This window comes from Eleginops maclovinus, chromosome 1 (assembly GCF_036324505.1).
Source record: "Eleginops maclovinus isolate JMC-PN-2008 ecotype Puerto Natales chromosome 1, JC_Emac_rtc_rv5, whole genome shotgun sequence".
Lineage (NCBI taxonomy): Eukaryota > Metazoa > Chordata > Actinopteri > Perciformes > Eleginopidae > Eleginops > Eleginops maclovinus.
The window spans coordinates 28,083,857-28,103,880 of NC_086349.1; the positions used below are offsets into that span (position 1 = coordinate 28,083,857).

General features: G+C 46.0%; 2 protein-coding genes across 4 annotated transcripts; one reads left to right on the forward strand and one right to left on the reverse strand.

Moving 5' to 3' along the window:
* The first annotated feature begins 1,816 nt into the window (after positions 1 to 1,816).
* On the forward strand, positions 1,817 to 7,673 carry si:ch73-206d17.1 (tyrosine-protein kinase STYK1). Of its 3 annotated transcripts, none has more exons than XR_010165483.1 (10): positions 1,817 to 2,117; positions 2,214 to 2,354; positions 2,468 to 2,683; positions 3,016 to 3,197; positions 3,614 to 3,697; positions 3,989 to 4,197; positions 4,273 to 4,313; positions 5,675 to 5,771; positions 5,856 to 6,116; positions 6,409 to 7,673. XR_010165483.1 is itself a non-coding variant. In XM_063880045.1 (9 exons), the coding sequence occupies exons 1-9, from the start codon at positions 2,066 to 2,068 to the stop codon at positions 6,043 to 6,045; spliced, it is 1,212 nt and encodes a 403-aa protein (XP_063736115.1). In that variant the 5' UTR covers positions 1,818 to 2,065; the 3' UTR covers positions 6,046 to 7,673. The 3 variants fall into 3 exon arrangements, 1 of the variants encoding a protein (XP_063736115.1); XR_010165482.1 differs by having other exon boundaries at positions 1,818 to 2,117; positions 5,856 to 6,200; positions 6,234 to 7,673; XM_063880045.1 differs by having other exon boundaries at positions 1,818 to 2,117; positions 5,856 to 7,673.
* Positions 6,986 to 19,633, reverse strand: tmem269 (transmembrane protein 269). Its single transcript, XM_063880226.1, is given in 8 exon segments — positions 6,986 to 8,566; positions 12,444 to 12,572; positions 12,575 to 12,643; positions 12,775 to 12,918; positions 14,980 to 15,077; positions 16,847 to 16,994; positions 18,926 to 18,977; positions 19,618 to 19,633. Coding segments are annotated over 7 exon segments (747 nt in total). The 5' UTR covers positions 18,975 to 18,977; positions 19,618 to 19,633; the 3' UTR covers positions 6,986 to 8,456.
* Positions 19,634 to 20,024: the final 391 nt, after the last annotated feature.

Here is a 20,024-nt window from a genome sequence, read left to right on the forward strand (position 1 = left end):
ACATAATATAGGTTTGTATTTAAATAAGACCTTAACCCTTTAAGTGTGTCTTCATTACCTGTTTACTGGAGCTGAACGGATCCTGGTCCTCGAGCAGCCAAAGTTACTAATCGAAATAGATTTGCTTTTCTCACTTTTCCGGAGCTTCTCAGAAATCTTTTTGGGGGATTCATCTCTGAAGGTCAGTTTCCTGGGTGGACTGGTTGAAGGGCAGCATGCACACTGTGATAAAGAAGATCCCTTCTGTAAAACAAGCTGACTGATGAAGAGCAAGCCCTGACTAACAAATTCTCCTGCAAATTCTACGGAGACGTCATTCTTGAAAGCAACCCTGCCACATTTCAAGATACAGTGCAGACCTACACACAGCTTCCACAGCTACTGGGAAAAAACAGAGAGAATGCTGTCCCAGTGAAGGTCTGTCTGATGCCGCTGAAACTTTTGGAATCTGAAGCCACTGAGGTGAGGAACGATATCAGCATCGAGTTAGTGAGGAAGGCACAGGAAGCTCTGGAAGCGTTAAGGGAGACAAGACTGAGATGCAACGATTCTCTGGAAGACAAAGTGGTAGAGAGTTTCCCTGTGCTTCGCGAAGAGTTGAGCACTTTCCTCAAACTGTGTGGTTATCATGAAACCAACATCCAAAAAGCCATGGCAAAGAAACTTCCCTCCATCCGTGAAGGAAAGGAAAATGAGAGCTCGCTGAAATCAGTCTTTGAAGACGAAGCGGAGTCACCATTCAGCCATGACAAACTAAACAGGTGGCTGGAAAACAAAGAGAGAGAAATCAACGTCATCAGGTCCTGTGTCGACACCATGGAGGGAGTTACGATCGTCCTGAACCAGACCGAGCTGGACAGAGAGGTTCTTGCTTCAGGTGTCGAGGAGGCTCTGTGCTTTGTTTCACCTCCATGATAAAGGGTGGTATGCACCTTGACGAGATGGCTGACTTCTTGAAATCCAGCAAGTTAGGAAGTACCCATGAAGAGCAGTGGTACTTCTCTGAGGAAGTTCTGAACACAACGAGAGAAAAAGCCACATTTTTCCAGGGTGCTTCCAAAGCGCTGAAGAACAACGGCCGATTCCGTTTCTTCATAACATCCAAAACCAATGACAAGTACAAAGGAGACGCCATCTACCGCTACAGGAAGGGCCGGCTGGTCCCCGCACACTTTCAAGAGCTTGCGTCTGTGGAGACCATCACAGACAAGAGAGATCTGATCTGGTGTAAGTTTTGCTTTTTGAGTTGAGAATATGAATTCTCCAGCTGCCTGTTGTTCCGTCTTTGTGCCGATGAGATGTGTCGTTATGTTTCTCCATCACATGCCTGTGCTCTCAACCTGGACCCAAACACTGCAAACGGCTTTCTCATCATTTCTAACAAATCTGACTTTTTCTACTTTTTTCTTAGCTTTAGAAAAACCCAAAACATTTGTTCTCATTACTCTAACTCCTTCATGTCCTTTTGTACACTTTGTTTTCTAATTCAATAAAAGATTTTTGAATTAGCATTTTTATATCATTTGTTACAAAGCATTTCAAATGACATGATATAAAGTGTTAGTCAAACCTTTGCATGGCCTCTAAAGTAAAGTACAAGGATCAGATGAAATATTAAATAAAAGTAGAAGTTAAAACAAAAAACTGCAGAGCAAATATTTACAACTGTTACTGAGGCAAAGGTTAATTATGGCCCTAAATATAGAGTATTAATCAGAGTCTCCTCAGGGGAACCAGGCCTCTGGTAATGATTAACACTCAGTAAACGCCAGCCCCCTCTCTCGGGTCATCCCCCTCTCTCGGGTCAGCCCCCTCTCTCGGGTCAGTGCCCTCTCCCGGGTCAGCGCCCCCGCAGACAGACACACTGCACTGAGGACATGTTCCACCAGCAGCTGGAAACAGCTCCTTTCGGTGCATTTTCATACATTTAAGGAGGGAATATGAGTCTGCTTCATGGGGCGTCAGGAGCCCGGTGAGGAACCTCAGAGTCTTTTGAAGCTTCAGGTCCCGCTGGATCTAACAGACCCCCTCCTCAGGGTTAGAGCGTGTCTGTGTGATCGGAGACATGCCGGCTGCTCCTCAAAGATGCACCAACGACACCTCGCCCCCCCTCTGCTGTAAGAGACTCATTGCATTATAACCTGCTGCTGTTGCACCTCCTCCTCCTCCTCCTCCTCTTCCTACTCCTCATCCTCCTCCTTTTCTCTCTGCAGATGAGGAGTCTGCAGGTGAGGCTGTGATCATCATCCCGTGCGTGCTGGCTGTGAGCTTCCTCTTCATCCTGACCCTCATCTTCTGCAGCCTGCACAGGAACAAGCAGCGAGCGCACAGCCCCCCCGCACACTTCACTAATGGTATGCCCTGAAATAACCCGTCTCTTATTAGGTCCTTCATGAGTTCCTGAAGACATCACCAAGTGTGTGTGTCTCAGTGTGTGTTACAGGTGTGTGTGTCTCTGTATCTGCAGTGTGTGTGTCCGGCCAGCAGGGGGTGTCTTTGCCTGCAGCTTCCCCCCCTCCTCTGAAGGTCCAGCCCTCTCTGAGGTCCTGGGAGATCCCGGAGGATTCGGTCCTGGAGGGTCTGCAGGTCTGGCATCAGGGTCGGCACGGCCCCGTCTGTAAGGGTCTGCTGAGGAGGAGGGACGGGGGCCCCCCCACTGCTGTGGTGGTGAAGACCCTCCGAGGTACTGCAGGACGATGAGAGATTAATAACTATATTTCTGGATTCAACAGGAAGAAAGTGCTCTCAGTACGTTAAAAACAAATCAAACCCGTCCTCGTTTCTTTGCTATCTTTATGAATCATTCCCAAATCTATGATACAATAGAATTCCCATTGTTGCAACACACTGATTTCTAAAAGCGTTCTACCTTTTTAATAACCCTCTCTATTTTTATGGACCTCTATACATCTGAGTACATGTATATATTTTATAATCCGATCACACAAAGCTCTTTACCCTGTCATTCAAACCGAGCCGACCCCTAACCCTCTGGTTCTGATTCCGTACCGGCAGATGGCTGGGGCCCGGCGGAGGAGGCCCGGTTCGAGCAGCGCCTGCTGTTCCACGCCTCGGTGTGTAAGCACCAGAACGTTCTGCGGATGATGTTCTGTCAGACAGAACGACTGCCCGTCTGTCTGCTGCACGAGGCCTGCAGCCCGGGGAACCTGCTGAACTTCCTCTGGAGCCTCCGACACGTAAACAGAACCCGACCCGTTTCCATCAGATCTCACAGGACGCCGGCACCTCTCAGCAGCCTTGACGTTCAGCTCTGTCGCCCCACAGACTGTTTGCATATTGCAGGAGTAGTCATTTTGGATTTGAGTAATACCTGAATCGCGTCCTTCCCCTGGTTGTTGCTGCGGCACTGCAAAGCATTATCTTAAAATAAGGATTGTCCTTTTTGCTTCTACCTAATCCTGTTCTGTAACAACCGGCCGAAACAGAGGTTTTCATCCGTGCATGTGTTCCTGTTCTGGGAGGAGAGCGGTCCCGTGTGTCTTACAGTCCCTCTGGAGTGCATCACATGTTCAGGCTCTTTATTACAAATGCAACAGGTTGTTTAAAACTGCAGCTGTGGAACAGATCAGATAATGTGTATTTTCTCCTGCAGGATGACCCCCCCCCTGCAGACCCGGCGCTGATCTTCTCGGAGAGGTCGGTGTTTGAGGTCGCACAGCAGGTGGCAGCCGGCCTCGTGAGTCACTCTGGGTTTCATCCAATCATTCCTAACTAACCTAAAGTACAATGTGTTTATTCATATGTTGAGACTGACTGCAGATTCAGTCGTGCTTTAGCTCAAAGTCCCGCCCTGACAAAACCAAATATCTGAGAGAGCCTTCAGGGTGAGCAGAGGCAGAGCTGATGAGAGGGACAGCAGGTCCACATCTGACCACGAAGGGATGCTTTTATTTTGAAACTCATAGAAAGAAGCTCTCAGACGTCCTGCTGGTGCTCACTGATTCCAGGATCTCTGTGTGTGTTCCAGGACTACCTGATGTCCGACCACAGGCTGGTGCACGGCTACGTGGCTGCCAGGAACATCCTGATCGGGCCCGGGCTCTCGGTGCAGGTCTCGGGGCTCGGCGGGGCATTTTCGAGCCGTGGGAAGGATCCAGGGGGGGCCGGCGGGGCCCCTCTGAAGTGGCAGGCTCCGGAAAGGGTCCTGATGCAGCTCAGCATCGACCGGAGCGACGTGTGAGGCCACAGACACACCGAGGACGCTAAAGGGCTGACTCTATGAGGCTAAACTTCTGGTTCTGTTCCCTGCAGGTGGTCCTTCGGCATCCTGCTGTATGAGCTGATTACTCTCGGTAACGCTGCAGGTTCTACATCAAATATCCAAACAATCAGCAGCTTACAGATCCTCCTCAGACAGGGTGCAAAATAACAATAATGACCACTTTGATAATCGATGGATTTAGAAAGTGATTTTCAAGCAAAAAATCTCAGAAAAAGCCGATTTCAGCGCCTGGAATACGGAGATGTGTTTGTTAAACTGGAATACGGAGATGTGTTTGTTAAACTGGAATACGGAGATGTGTTTGTTAAAACTGGAATACGGAGATGTGTTTGTTAAATGGAATAGGAGCTGTGTTCGTTAAACTGGGAATACGGAGATGTGTTCGTTAAACTGGAATACGGAGATGAGAGGTGTTCGTATAAAACTGGAATACGGAGATGTGTTTGTTAAACTGGAATACGGAGATGTGATTGTTAAACTGGAATACGGAGATGTGTCGTTAAACTGGAATACGGAGATGTGTTTGTTAAACTGGAATACGGAGATGTGTTTGTTAAACTGGAATACGGAGATGTGTTTGTTAAACTGGAATACGGAGATGTGTTTGTTAAAACTGGAATACGGAGATGTGTTCGTTAAACTGGAATACGGAGATGTGTTCGTTAAACTGAACATCTTCGGGTTTTGGACTGAGGCAACAAGACATCTGAAGTCATCACCAGGGACTCTGAGAATCTAGGAAAGATATTTACAGAAAAATATCTGCAGAATATTTTGGTTTTGCTGCAGTTAGTGCTGCACCAGTTTCACCATCACATAGAACCAGTATGTATTGGAAGCCGTTTCCAGCCTGAAGCGCTCCTGCTTCTGATTGATCTCATATTGAAGTGAATAACCTTTGACTCAAAGACTGATTTTAGGACTATTTTAAACATCCTGACCTGAATGCTGTGAAACCTCAAACCCTGATGCATTCAAAGACAATCTGTAAACGCAGGACTGCTTGTTAGATCTGCAGCCGTTAACCGTCCACAGAAAATAAAGGGTAATTAATTCCAGGCAAAGACGTCTAAAAAAAGCCTCTGAATATGAAGCTCTCTGCTTCTGATTCACCTCATATGGAAGTGAATGACCTTTGACTCAAAGACTGATTTCAGGACTGTTTTCTAACATTTTAAAGACCGACCTGGAGAAAATAACCGGCAGATAAATGGATAGTCTCCTCCCTGCTGGCCGTGGTGCTGTCTCTGTTGAAGATAAACCAGTTTTATACACATTCACCTTTATATTCTTCACCAAACTTCCAATCAACACAATCTGCATGTTATCGGGTTTTAAAGACCACCTCAGGTGCAGCTGTACGTCTTAGCATCTTTTCAGCCTCCCCTAGAACCACCATGTATTTATCTATCCACGTCCCCCCCCACCCAGGTGCTCCTCCGTACCCGGACCTGGAGCCTCAGGAGGTTCTGCAGAAGCTGCAGGGGTCCTACCGCATGAAGAGACCCAAGAACTGTGGAGGGACACTGTGAGTAACCCGGGGAGAAGTAGTCCCCCTAACAGCTCAATTGCAAGCTAAGCTAAATACTACCCCCCCCCCCCCGTGTTGCAGCTACGACCTGATGAAGTACTGCTGGATGTGGAGCTTTAAGGACCGGCCCGCCTTCTCCGCCATCCTGAAGCTGCTGCGGGCCTCACAGCGCCTGGCAGACCAGAACCACATCTCTGTCCCCGGACCCATTCACATACCAGAGTACCACAGGAGGGCCGGCCTGATGCCCCCCCGACAGGAAACACACTGAGAGCAGTAGAAGTACTCAGATCTAGAGTAAAGTAGAAGTACTCAGATCTAGAGTAAAGTAGAAGTACTCAGGTCTTGTACTTGAGTAAAGTAGAAGTACTCAGGTCTTGTACTTGAGTTAAAGTAGAAGTACTCAGGTCTTGTACTTGAGTTAAAGTAGAAGTACTCAGATCTGGTACTTGAGTAAAGTAGAAGTACTCAGATCTGGTACTTGAGTTAAAGTAGAAGTACTCGGGTCTTGTACTTGAGTAAAGTAGAAGTACTCAGATCTGGTACTTGAGTAAAGTAGAAGTACTCAGATCTGGTACTTGAGTTAAAGTAGAAGTACTCAGATCTTCTACTTGAGTAAAGTAGAAGTACTCAGATCTGGTACTTGAGTAAAGTAGAAGTACTCAGGTCTTGTACTTTAGTAAAGTAGAAGTACTCAGGTCTTGTACTTGAGTAAAGTAGAAGTACTCAGATCTGGTACTTGAGTAAAAGTAGAAGTACTCAGATCTAGAGTAAAGTAGAAGTACTCAGGTCTTGAGTAAAGTAGAAGTACCAGAGTGCAGGAGTACTCTGTCTCAGTAAAAGTAGGAAGTGTTCTCATCATTCATCCAGATCTGCCTAGCAACTAAAGGAACTAAATACATGTAGTGGAGTAAAAGTACACAGTAGCATGAAATGTAAATACTCGAGCTCAGTACCTTAAAATGGTACCTGAGTAGATGTACCTTAAAATGGTACCTGAGTAGATGTACCTTAAAATGGTACCTGAGTAGATGTACCTTAAAATGGTACCTGAGTAGATGTACCTTAAAATGGTACCTGAGTAGATGTACCTTAAAATGGTACCTGAGTAGATGTACCTTAAAATGGTACCTGAGTAGATGTACTTACAGCTCGTTTACAGAGATATGTGTTACGTCAGTAATGAGTGTCAAATAAAACCACTGGAAACATTCCATTTCATTTCCTCTTTATTGTCAAAAAATGTACAGCCAGTCAAAGTAAAAGCACAGATCTTATTCTTCATGAAGAGCGTTCTGTTTGTTATGGGGGGGCAGAGTAGAGCTGAGTGTGAAAAACATCACGCCACAGTCCAGAGCAACACACCCACACAGGAAGCTGAATGTCCAGAGAGAAAGGAGGGTTTGAACGCCACACTGCGGACCCTCTCTGGTTAGTAAGGGGGGGGGGGCGTTCTGTTCGTTTTATCTCTACTGGGACATGGCTCTGTTGTGATTGGTCAACCAACTTAGAGCTGTCCCGCCCACTTCAGCACAATGTGTTGGAGTGCTAGCCAATAGCAGCGTGAGTGTTACAGAGTGATGTCACTGTGTTCTGGAAGTGTGTGGGAGAGAAACAAAAATGAACAGAACACACTGAAAGAGAACACCCCCCCAAAGCAGAATAGGGGCCCTTTTAAAAAAAATAATGGTGATCTGCCCCCCGATTAAAGGTTAGAGCCGGTCCAAATGAAAAAGGTGGGTTTACTGTATGACCTCCAGGTGACTCACACAGGATGAGCCCATCACACTGAATACTGGCCCAGTTAAAGATCAACACGGAGAGGGGGGGGGGGGGGGTGGAGCCACTGGTTAAACTGGAATGCCTCCTAAAACAGAGACACGCAGCGACCAAACAGAAGACAGAGTCCAACACCATTTCTGAAGCCACAACTTCACACCACCACACAGAAGGGTCGGAGCACGTTTTACAACCTGCACTAATCTAATAATAACAACCGTGTTTCTCACTGGATTTGAAACCAATGCACAAGTGGGAATAGTGGATTTTTAAAAAGGAGACAAACATCCTGACCTGAATGCTGTGAAACCTCAAACCCTGATGCATTCAAAGACAGTCCGTAAACGCAGGACTGCTTCTTAGATCTGCAGCCGTTAACCGTCCACAGAAAATAAAGAGTAATTAATTCCATGCAAAGACGTCTAAAAAAAGCCTCTGAATATGAAGCTCTCTGCTTTCTGACTCGTCTCATTTTGAAGTGAATATATTTTGGATAAAGACTGATTTCTAACATATTAAGGACCGACCTGGAGAAAATAACCGGCAGATAAATTGATAATAAAGTAGAGTTGCCTCCCTACCGGTCGTAGTGCTGTCTCTGTTAAAGATAAACGTGGAATTGGATTTATACTGGGGATGAAAGGCCTGACCTACAGACCGTAGCACTGGAACAGTTACTCATTAAGTTATGCTCAACACAAGATCATAATCCTGCCGGATTTCAATTAAAAAACTAATTAGAGGCACACATCTACAATAAATGTGTGCAGTTGAAATAATTTCTTCCTTTTATCCTGTGTTTAGCAGCCGGCTGGAAGTTCCTCTTCGTCCTCTTCTTCACCCGGACGGGCCCGAGGGTAACCTACAGTATTCTGGGTTTTTTGGACAAAGCCAGCACCCATTTTACACCTTGTTGCTCCAGAGGGATGTTGGAAACAAAATGTAGGAGACTGACCACAACAGGTAGTACACACATGCGGGGGGGAAGGAAGAGCAGAACACCATGGCGACTCCTGGAAATAAAAAAATATATAGAATTTGAGTGAGAAGAGGATAAGCAATGAATAAAACACATTAACTCAACAGCAGGGCTGCAGCTACGGAGGCCGACCGGTGCCAACACCACGTCCCGAATCTCCTCCCTCAGGAGGAACAGCTTCAGAGAGGATGCAGATTTAGAAACTCAAATCAGAACTCATGCAGGAACATCTGCAGCAGCTCTTCAACACATGCAGGAACATCTGCAGCAGCTCTTCAACTCATGCAGCATCTAGAGAACATTCAGCAGAGGAAACATGAGCAGTTTACTAAAAGCTGCAGAAACCAAACGCTGCAAGAAGCTCCAACACAACGGAGACCAGGGGACACTAAAGAGAGACGCACACAGCTGGAGACCAGGGGACACTAAAGAGAGACGCACACAGCTGGAGACCAGGGGACACTAAAGACAGACGCACACAGCTGGAGACCAGGGGACACTAAAGAGAGACGCACACAGCTGGAGACCAGGGGACACTAAAGAGAGACGCACACAGCTGGAGACCAGGGGACACTAAAGACAGACGCACACAGCTGGAGACCAGGGGGCACTAAAGAGAGACGCACACAGCTGGAGACCAGGGGACACTAAAGAGAGACGCACACAGCTGGAGACCAGGGGGCACTAAAGAGAGACGCACACAGCTGGAGACCAGGGGGCACTAAAGAGAGACGCACACAGCTGGAGACCAGGGGACACTAAAGAGGGACACACACAGCTGGAGACCAGGGGACACTAAAGAGGGACACACACAGCTGGAGACCAGGGGACACTAAAGAGAGACGCACACAGCTGGAGACCAGGGGACACTAAAGACAGACGCACACAGCTGGAGACCAGGGGGCACTAAAGAGAGACGCACACAGCTGGAGACCAGGGGACACTAAAGAGAGACGCACACAGCTGGAGACCAGGGGGCACTAAAGAGAGACGCACACAGCTGGAGACCAGGGGACACTAAAGAGAGACGCACACAGCTGGAGACCAGGGGGCACTAAAGAGAGACGCACACAGCTGGAGACCAGGGGACACTAAAGAGAGACACACACAGCTGGAGACCAGGGGACACTAAAGAGAGACGCACACAGCTGGAGACCAGGGGACACTAAAGAGAGACGCACACAGCTGGAGACCAGGGGACACTAAAGAGAGACGCACACAGCTGGAGACCAGGGGACACTAAAGAGAGACGCACACAGCTGGAGACCAGGGGACACTAAAGAGGGACGCACACAGCTGGGACCGGAGCGCTGGGTGACGTTCAGGATCATAAAGCTGGACAGCTGTTTATAAGTCAACTTGTTTTAGTTTGTATTTGCAGCGTTTGGTTTCTGCAGCTTTTAGTAAACTGCTCATGTTTCCTCTGCTGAATGTTCTCTAGATGCTGCATGTGTTGAAGAGCTGCTGCAGATGTTCCTGCATGAGTTCTGATCTGAGTTTCTATATCTGCATCCTTTCTGAAGCTGTTCCTCCTGAGCGAAAAGATTTGAGCTGTTAATGTACGTTTCCACCTTTGGGCCACCGTAGTTTTCTCCATTATGGAATAATCTGCCGATTATTTTCTAGACCAGTAATTCCCAAACAGTTTTTACTTGATAACGGTTTTAAAACTTGACCCAAACTGTCATCAACATCAATCCAAAGCAAATCATTTCATTCCAGACAACGGTTATTTATTACATATACACATCACATCACAATGATGTAAACATTAGCTCTTAAATATTTCTGAACTTAATTTTGGTTGGACTTGACTTTGGCATGAATTAGCATCTTTAGCATTAGCATTAGCTTGACGCGACTGTATACGAACTCCTTAGCTGGAAATTTGAAATGGCTACAGGGTCCAAAAAACAGTCCAAGTGAAATCGCTGGCCCGACGGGTCAAAGTCAGACGAACATTTAGCTGCTGAAGAGGAGTTGCAGTCGGCCGCTGAGCCGCGCCACTTCTAGCAAGAAACTGAATCACCAGCGGCTACATCAACCTGGGGTTTAAAAGAAATGTGGTTTTGTACATACTGTAAAAAGTTTGGGAACCTCTGTTCTAGATGAATCAATCATCGTCAGAAAATAGAGAAAAAGTCCGTGCTGATATCTTTAAACTGTGGGTCTTTAACAGGGGGTCCGTCGCCTCTAGTGGGCGCTCTGAGTTACTGCAGTGGGCCCGAGTAACCACAAAAATCTAAATCAGTCTGAAAATGCATTATACAGTAACATGTATACAACATATTATTGAGATAAATCGGCCTATTCCGGGAAAAACACAACATGATGAGAGTCTGACTTCACACAACCCCTAGCTAACCTGCGCTAAATCAGGGTACAGCACCTATTCATAACAGCACACTAATCAGCTGAGACATCGTTTTAAGATTTACTTCATATTTTATGCACCAAAGCCTTTCATCTCCACTCTCTTGTGGTGTCCCTCAGGGCTCAAGTCCGGGCCCATTATTGTTCATTATTTAAAATCCTCCCTCTTTCATTAACAGCAAATCTAACGATAAGAATGAATGCACTTTTGTGTCAGAATGCTAATGACTGTAAGTAACTGAGGTTTAGAGCACTGGGAAATATGGAGTTAAAGAGAACCTATTCATATCAGTATGTAGCGTCTCTAGCGGGACATGTCTCCATGCTTTAATGGCATGTCCAGTCTGCTCCGATTGGTTAGCTGGTTGGCTCTGTTGTGATTGGTCAACCCGCTTATAGATGTCCTGCCTCCTCAGCGCTAGCCAATAGGAGCGTGCTCCATAAAGATGTCACCGTGTGCCGGAGGTAAAACAAAGCAGAATTGGGCCCCTTTAAAGCAGACCAACACTCTGACCTGAATGCTTTGAAAGTGTTTTTGAAGGCCAAGCTCAATATGGAACTCGAGCTACCGATCCCCTTCACTGCTGTTTTAAATTCAGTCTGACAGTTTGTTTCTATTTGCAGCTTTAGGTCTCCCGTCTCACCGGCTCCACTTTCTCGCGGCGTCCCCCAGGGCTCAGTTCTTGGCACTTTTTTGTTAATTTTTTGATATGCAATACATCAACATGGCTTCACTTTCATCCTCTATGCTGACGATATGTAACTACATACACACATCCCGCTCCAGGCTGCTTAAATGATGTTAATGTTCAGATGACCTGCAAGTACCTTATACTTCATCTCAATACATTTCAGGCTATCCTTCGTGCCGCCACAGCCAAACATTGACAACATTCACATCTATATCTGTCAACGGTTTCATTACCGAGGTCAGAAATCGTGGAGTAACTTTAGACTTCTCTCAGGGTCTGAATTACCCGGTGCTTCGTAATGGTTTAATTAAGGACACGTTTTTATCTGTACATTTTATCCAACCATAATTCCTGTCACTATTATTACACTCCTTTCTTTTCAATTTTGCATTTTACTAAGCTAAAGGAGGCTAATGTTGGGCTATAGAGGAACTACAGCAGGCTAATGTTGGGCTATAAAGGAACTACAGCACGGTCACATGACTTCACGTCTCCACCGCTAAGCTAAAGGAGGCTAATGTTGGGCTATAAAGGAACTACAGCACGGTCACATGACTTCACGTCACCACCGCTAAGCTAAAGGAGGCTAATGTTGGGCTATAAAGGAACTACAGCACGGTCACATGACTTCACGTCTCCACCGCTAAGCTAAAGGAGGCTAATGTTGGGCTATAAAGGAACTACAGCACGGTCACATGACTTCACCTCACCACCGCTAAGCTAAAGGAGGCTAATGTTGGGCATGATGGCGTTCAGTCGTCTCATTAAGACCGTTTTGAAACTCACTACCATAAACGGAACAAATAAAAGTGAGATGGAGTTTGGGATGTTTGGGATTGTCTTTACCTCCAGCGTACACCGCTTTCTTCCAGGCCTGGGACTCGAGCACACGGTCGTGGGGGTAGAAGCTCTGGCTGATCATGAACAGGATCATGGCCACGGTGATGACGCGCAGCATAGGGAGGTTCCCCCCGACAGCAGGGAGGCGCTGGCCAGGATCCCGGAGGAGTAGATGCAGGGCAGGCCGCGGTACATGAAGGGGATTCCTGCAGGAAACACAAAACTCCAGCTAGACATGAGAATATTTAACGAAGTGGAGATGTATGTAAATAAATACACACACACACACACACACATCTTTATATTCCCCAGCTCTACACTGATGCACCGCTCTCACCGCTGGTGTAGAAGCAGAGGCGCACGAACACGGACATGACGTAGCAGACACACAGGATGTTGTCCATCAGGTCCGTCGTCCTCAGCAGCAGAGACGTGGCGATGCCGAACGTCGTGAAGTCGGCAAAATCATCCAGCTTTGCACCTGAACGCAGCACAGAAGATTAGACTCAGTGACACGTTGTATTGTGAATAACAGGATTTAGAAAAGCTCCCGTTGAAGCCACAGCTTCTATCTTTACTCCACTCTCATTCCCACAGCACTTAGTCACAAGTTTATATTCCGTTAAAGAGAGGCATGTTACCACACTGCCAGAGACACACGACACTCAGCACACAGTATATGCAAACATCTCCAAGAGGATCCTGCAGCTTCTTTTCAACTGAAACTCTATGCTTTTATTTTGAAAAGTCCTCAGTGGTAATAAAGACACGCAGGATTTTCTGTGCAACTGTGCAGAAAATAAGCTTCTACTGAGTGAGTTATTGGACCCAGTCATCCTGAATTTACCATCTTTAATAAAAGTAAATTAACATGTTTAAACTGGTCTGCATTTTATTAATATTTCAGAGACTTTTCTGCAGCAAAACAAGTTGCAAAAAGAGTTCTGGATTTACCGCGTTTAAAGTCTACTGTGGGATTGTATGTGTGCGAACGCGTTGATTTAAAAATCCTCTTCCAACTTTTTAAAAAACGAGTTGAATAATAACTTCCCAGACAAAGTTAAATTAGGTCGTAGTAAATATGTTTACTGGAACCCAATTGGCTCCAAAGTCTTGCAGGTAGATCAGATATTGATAGAAATATACATTTTGTATTTATTAATGCAGACATTTCCAGAAATGGAATCAAACAAATATATAAATGTCTCTGTTTTATATTACAGTGAATTAGTATGAACCTAGACACTGGGGCTGTGCAAAACAACATTTGAACACCATGGACTTCTATACATTGACGGGTTTTACCTCAAAAGATGAGTGAACAGATGCTGGGAGGAACCAGTGGTGTGGCCCCTGCCCCAGCGGGGTCTCTGCCAGTGCTTCGCACCCATGACCGTGACTTGTGTACGTGTGAAAATCCCAAAGTGGAATTTCGGTGTCAGCCCGACGGGCAGCGACTCAATAAACAACATTCTCCCCCCCCCCCCGCGCGCCTCTTTATGTGTCCAGCACATGAGGCAATCCGGGGCTCAGGTGACCGACAGGAATCCCAGCGCCCGGGGTCAAACATCTCTGCTATTCCAGATATGCCGAGTGGCCGGATCAGACGGACAATTGAAGCGCGACACCGTGGAATTACCCGCCTCATCGGGAGGGGAATTGTTCTTCTGCAAAACAACATCCACCTGCAACGCCATGCAGAACAAACAGCTGCGCACAAAGGGCGTCACATGAGAGGGGGGGGATGCACCTGGAGCTATTTCAGGAGACCAGTCTACTTTCACATGGGGAGCCTCTCGGATCACTCCAACACCAGAGGTTATTCTCTGAGCAACACAAGCCTCACTCCATATCTGCCTTTAGAAAATAATTCACTTCGATGCATTCTTGGCATAAATGATCCTCAAACTGTGTTTGAACTTGTGAAAAATCCTCCTCTTGTCGCCTAGGATATGCACTTAATAGCTAATAAGTATGTTCAAAAGTGAATGCCTCTGAAAACAACCAGCTTTTGATCACTTTTATAAAGTTTGGAGTCCCCGTTCAGAGTCTCTGTCTGACTCCAGCAGCTCCTCTTCACCATGCCTACATGTGTTGACTTGCTGCCTTGTGATTGGCTGAGTAGATATCCAAGTTAACGCCCTTCAATATATAACCGGTATTACTGTGTTCTCTTCTGTTATCATTACCATATATAGAGTGGTGTTTTAGGATTAAGACATTGATGCTGATGCACAGTTAGGGGTTTGTCTGCTGAGCGTTAATCCAGGTGTCAGATCACATATTGGGGGCTGGAAGTGAAAATCCTGTAGAAAAACTCCAGAATAAACTCAAAACCCTCTCTGATGACGATGAGTCTGCTCGGCACTGCAGACGGTCTGAGTCTCTGCAGAGTCTCCTCTCACCGCTGCTCTTTCTTTCCCTCCTCACAGCGGACAAAGGTCCAGACAAAGCTGTGCGCACTGAGTCCTGCCAACCCCCACTCCCACCCCGACCCCCCACCATGGCTCTGAGTATCTTTGGCAGCACAACAAACCCTCACCGAGCGCAGAGCAGGCACCCAGACGCCTGGCAACCGCTCCATCCGCCAGGTCCAGCAGGTAGCCAATCAGGACGAACCAACAGGCCGCGTGATGGTGCCTGAAGACAACACCAGAGAGAGGGGGACGCTTTATTGGACATGCACAATAAAGACAGAAGATTTAGCCATGCACGATAAACTAAAGACAGAGAATCAGAACCAGGTGAACACGAGGGAAAAACATCAGAAACAGAGAAATATTTACATGAACTAAAGATCAAAACTATGATGTGCCTGCTCTGAATAACAAATACCTTTGCACAGAGGCTAAACGTTTAAGCAATGCAACGAACAATAAGCTAAAGAAACAAGTACAAAGACACATAGAAAGCTGCAGAAAAAAGACATAAGCAGCATGGAGCACGTAGGTGTAGCGGATCAGAGTACGGTGTAAACTCTCCTGCAGTATAAACGTGTAATCGTCGCTGAGACTTGAACTCAAAGTTCTGCATCGGTCTCTATTCTCCTCATGTAGCCCCGCCCCTTTTCACACTTACTGCGTCTCATGTGTTAGCTCTTCCGGTTTAGCGTTAGCAGCATGTAAAGCAGGCATGTCTAAAGTCTGGTCCGGAGTCAGATTTAATACGGCACACAGCTTCGGCCTTACTGGTTATTGTTTAAACTGGTGGACGTGCAGAGAGGACTGGGAATTTAGGCTGATGGTTTTGGCTACAAACGCTGTATTTTAGTTTTCATGGTTTCTTTTGTTTCGTGTGGGTCTGCGGTAAAACCCGGAGTGGACGTTTCTAAGATGCCTCTGAACTGGACTGAACTTGTGCTGGAGATGTAACCGACCTGACCCTTTGCTGAAGCGGACTGAACTGTAGGAGCGTTGTGTTTTTGCAGTTGCTCCCGCCTGCCTCAGTCAATACAGATAATTGTGACAGTGAAAACTGACGCGCTAACAAGCTAGCTAGCGAATGTTAGCTATCCATCAAGCTGTGTCCAAATTGTCAGCTCTGATTTAAATACAAGTTGTTTTATACCCCCGATGGTGAGCCTCGCAGGTGTTTCTTTAAGCTAAACAGCTGCCCTCAAACATCAACGCTAAACCTCTCAGCCACGTTTTCTGGATAAAATGATCATTTAAATGGTTTGTTCTCGCCTGGAAAACTGATATAACTCTTTAACAGGTACAGGTTGATAAAGATATGCTGAATAATAGCATTTATGCTGTAACCGGAAGAACCAACACATGCTACGGTGATGAGGAGCTCCGTGGAGCTGGGGGAGCATCAGGTGAATAGAGAGCGATCATCTCCAGCTGTTTCAGCTTCAGCAGCACTTGCCTGAGAGTCTCTAACGAAGCTGAGTGCAGCTCGTCTGCCATCATTTAGCATTACTTACTGTACGGAGGCCCTGAGGGGCAAACACAACAACACTGGTTGAAAAAAAAACACATGGTTGGTCGTAACCATGATCTTTCTCATTGAAATAAAACAAACAGAGCCTTTCAATTATTCAGCGTCTGTTAAGGATTGCAATTACAATGTAGAAAGTATGGTGGCCCTTAGCGGACAAAATAAGTCCAAACTGCAGCTTAACCAACATGTGAATTAAATGCAGTGTTTTCTAAATATGTAACTTACTTTTGGTTTTTCTAGCGAAACTAAAAATGGGATTTTACATTTGATTGCTTTTCTTCTTTGTTAAGATAGATGCGTTTTAAATGTTGTGTTTCCTATTTTGGCCCATATGTTTGCTCAGGTTTTGGTTGTTTTGTTTGTTTACTGAGAAAATAGACCACAACGATTACGACCAAGCTTCAGATTCTGTCCCCCCTGCAGCGGCGCCTGAATGATGTTTCAGAGAACAGATGTTCGCTCACCCGTTGAGGCTGCTGAGGATGGAGGCCATGCCCATCACCATGTTGCACATCGACAGCGCGTTCGCTGCATTTTTACGAGCAAACTCTTTGATCTGCTGCCCGGTGGCCTCGTCCGTCAGGAAGATCTTGTTGGTGCACTGGAAGAAACCTGAGAGGACAGCAGCAGTCAGACGGTGTGTGTGTCGGGGCAATAAATCCTGCTGAGCTAACGGCTAACTGACCCGGTACCTTGATAAAGGGGTCAGAATGGGAAAATCCCAGTTTGAGTCACATTAAATTATCTCAAAGCAGTCATGTAGTATCTCTAATGGGAATCCATGCTGCAGGATGTGGTAGCATTAAGTCTCTCCTCTTTGTATTTAATCAACATATATCTTTACATCAGAGTCTCCTTTCCAAATTAAAAGAAGCATCACTTACCAAGACGTTTGTTTTTTGGACGCAGACCGACCTTACGCTTCATTCATCCACTTTCAGATCACTAAAATGCATTTTATGTTACTGTATTCGTTCATTCGCAGCCACAGCATGCAAAATGACAGAGTGTGTGATTATCACTGGTACACACCTATGCAAGAAACATTTCACACATGTCTTTAGCTTTAATCAGCATGCATTACACTTCAGGATCAGTTAGGGCTGCACGATTATGGCCAACATAAAAGTCACGAATATTTTTTTTATCACCTTTATTCATCACAAAAACCACGTCCTTCTCCCCCGAGTCACATTCTCTTTTTGCCTGAATGTTGTTTCTTACTTTACCTTCAAATATAAATCTACGACCAGAACACGCATTTCAAACTGCAGAATCGTGATGGATTTTAATATTTGAATAACGGTGCAGCCCTAAAATCAAGAGATGATATTTGCACAGTAGAAACACTGAAAAGGATACATGTCCGGACGGATGCACGGGACGTGTTAGCGCTTAGTGAAATCTTACTGGGAGGGAAACACAGATACTGGTGTGGGGAACATAGAGGGGACTAAACACAAACACCGAGAGCTGGAGCTACTGCAGCAACACGACCAGCTGATCACACGCAGCATTACTTCTGTTCATAGTAATAATGTATTACATCTAAACTGCAGGGGGTTCAATCTCCAATTGGGATTCATTCGGTGCACTTCTTAAAGGGCTTGCACTGACATGTCTTTTGTTGTTTTGGGAGGAAACTATGCAGTCTGCGCGATAATAAGAGCCTCTTCTTAGTCTGAAACATGCAGAAAGTGCAACACAGAGGAGTCCCTCCGGTGAGTGCACTACTTTCTCTCGAGACAGAATGCACAGATTAAGGACCTTCATTTATTTTAAATTTTGCAGTTATAGCAACCCTTCAAGTGTTTTCACCCTGAACTTCCTGTGATTCCAAAGCCAGGCGAGTTCAAGACATCTGAAAGAAAACAGCGGATGAGACACAGCAGAAAGCCAACAACAACCAACACTTGTTCAGAGCCTGCTCTCTGCGGCGCGCTGCTCTCTGCGGCACGCTGCTCTCTGCGGCGCGCTGCCCAGCGGCACAGCGGCCCAGCGGCAGGGGCTGCAGAGAGCAGGCTGTCTGGAAGGCATGCAAAGTTTCTACTTAAAAAAATCTGCAGCTCGGAGAACACTGTGTCGGACAAAGCCAGACTCAGATTTCAAGCAGCTTCTGGAAGGCTGCCTAATGGCTGCAATGCATGATGGGAAAGCCCTTGTTATGCAGCGCTCTGTGATGTTACCTGGTAACGACTACAGAGACTAAACAAGGGAACGGGATCCTCTGAGGTGGAAATAAACTGTTCAAACTAAGCTTTAAAGTCAGGGGATAGTGCAAAAGACTCATTCCACATTTATTCTTACACATTCTGTGGTTTGTGAATCTGGATATTTACTCACAAAATATACAAATAAACACATTGCATCTGAATAACCTACCCATAGTCATGGGTTTATTTTACGAGTCGATGCATACCTGCACAGAATGCACACTAACTGCAGAATGCATAACTCTATAAAACGTACTGAAGTCCCCAACTGACCGAGGCTCTAACCCCCCCATCAGTAATCCAGATTATGAGGTTTGAGAGAGAACGTACCGGAGGAGGGAGTCAGCAGGATCATGATCGACTGTGGCTCAAACAACATCCGCTGCAGGAGAGAGAGGATAAACACATGCATGACGTTAGCGTGTGCAAACAGAGGAGGAATAACACGGTTCACATTATGGTCTGTTTTAACTGTGACGCTCGTACTCCTGTCCGCTGGGACGACCTTGAAGAAACAACATGATTTAATAATTATTAAAATACCTGGCGCTTATTTGAATAATTGACATCAATTAAGATTTGCTGCTGTACCAGAGTTACAGATAAATAATTACAGGCTGTTCTGGGCTTCCATACAGAAGGACTACTTCAAAATAATCTATATTCAGTTTATCGTCAGAGTACAGAAACCAGACAAATATCAAGCATATTAAATACTGGCACCATAGGGTTCCTAACTGAATGATTAGTTCAATATGTCACGGCTAATCTTTGCAAGCGTTAAATGTAAAATTGAAAAAGGCAAAAGGAGATCTGAGGGAGTGACACATTGGAAATATGGCCATTCAGGGCTTCCATACTTCTATCATAACAGGCACATTCTGACCATCTGAAGAAAGTGCATCATGAGGTTTAAAGAGCAGTCAAAGGATTTCAGGTGGGGGGGGGGGGGTCATTGACCTTGGCTCAGCCTCTGGTTCAGATGAAGCACTTTAATTGGATCTGCTTTATTAACACATCACCTTTAATGGCGATGTGACGTCATGATCGTTTATAAAAAGGTCCCTTATCTCCAGGTAATGGGCACACCTGTCGGGTTATCCTGACAAAACAAGGACTGGAACAACACACACACACACACACACACACACACACACACACACACACACACACACACACACACACACACACACACACACACACACACACACACAGCATGTTGAGGAACCAGTCTGCAGGTTTTCTAAAGACGCACTCCGACCCCCCCCCCCCCCCCCGGAGAAAAACCTGACTCCAGGATCCGTCATTACTTTAACGCTTCAAGATAAATCTGATCTCAAATCAGCTGCATGACTCAGGATCCTGCAGGGTGTGGCAGCCCAAACCCACACTCGGTTTGTTCCTCAGTAATCCCTGTACTCCTCTTCGA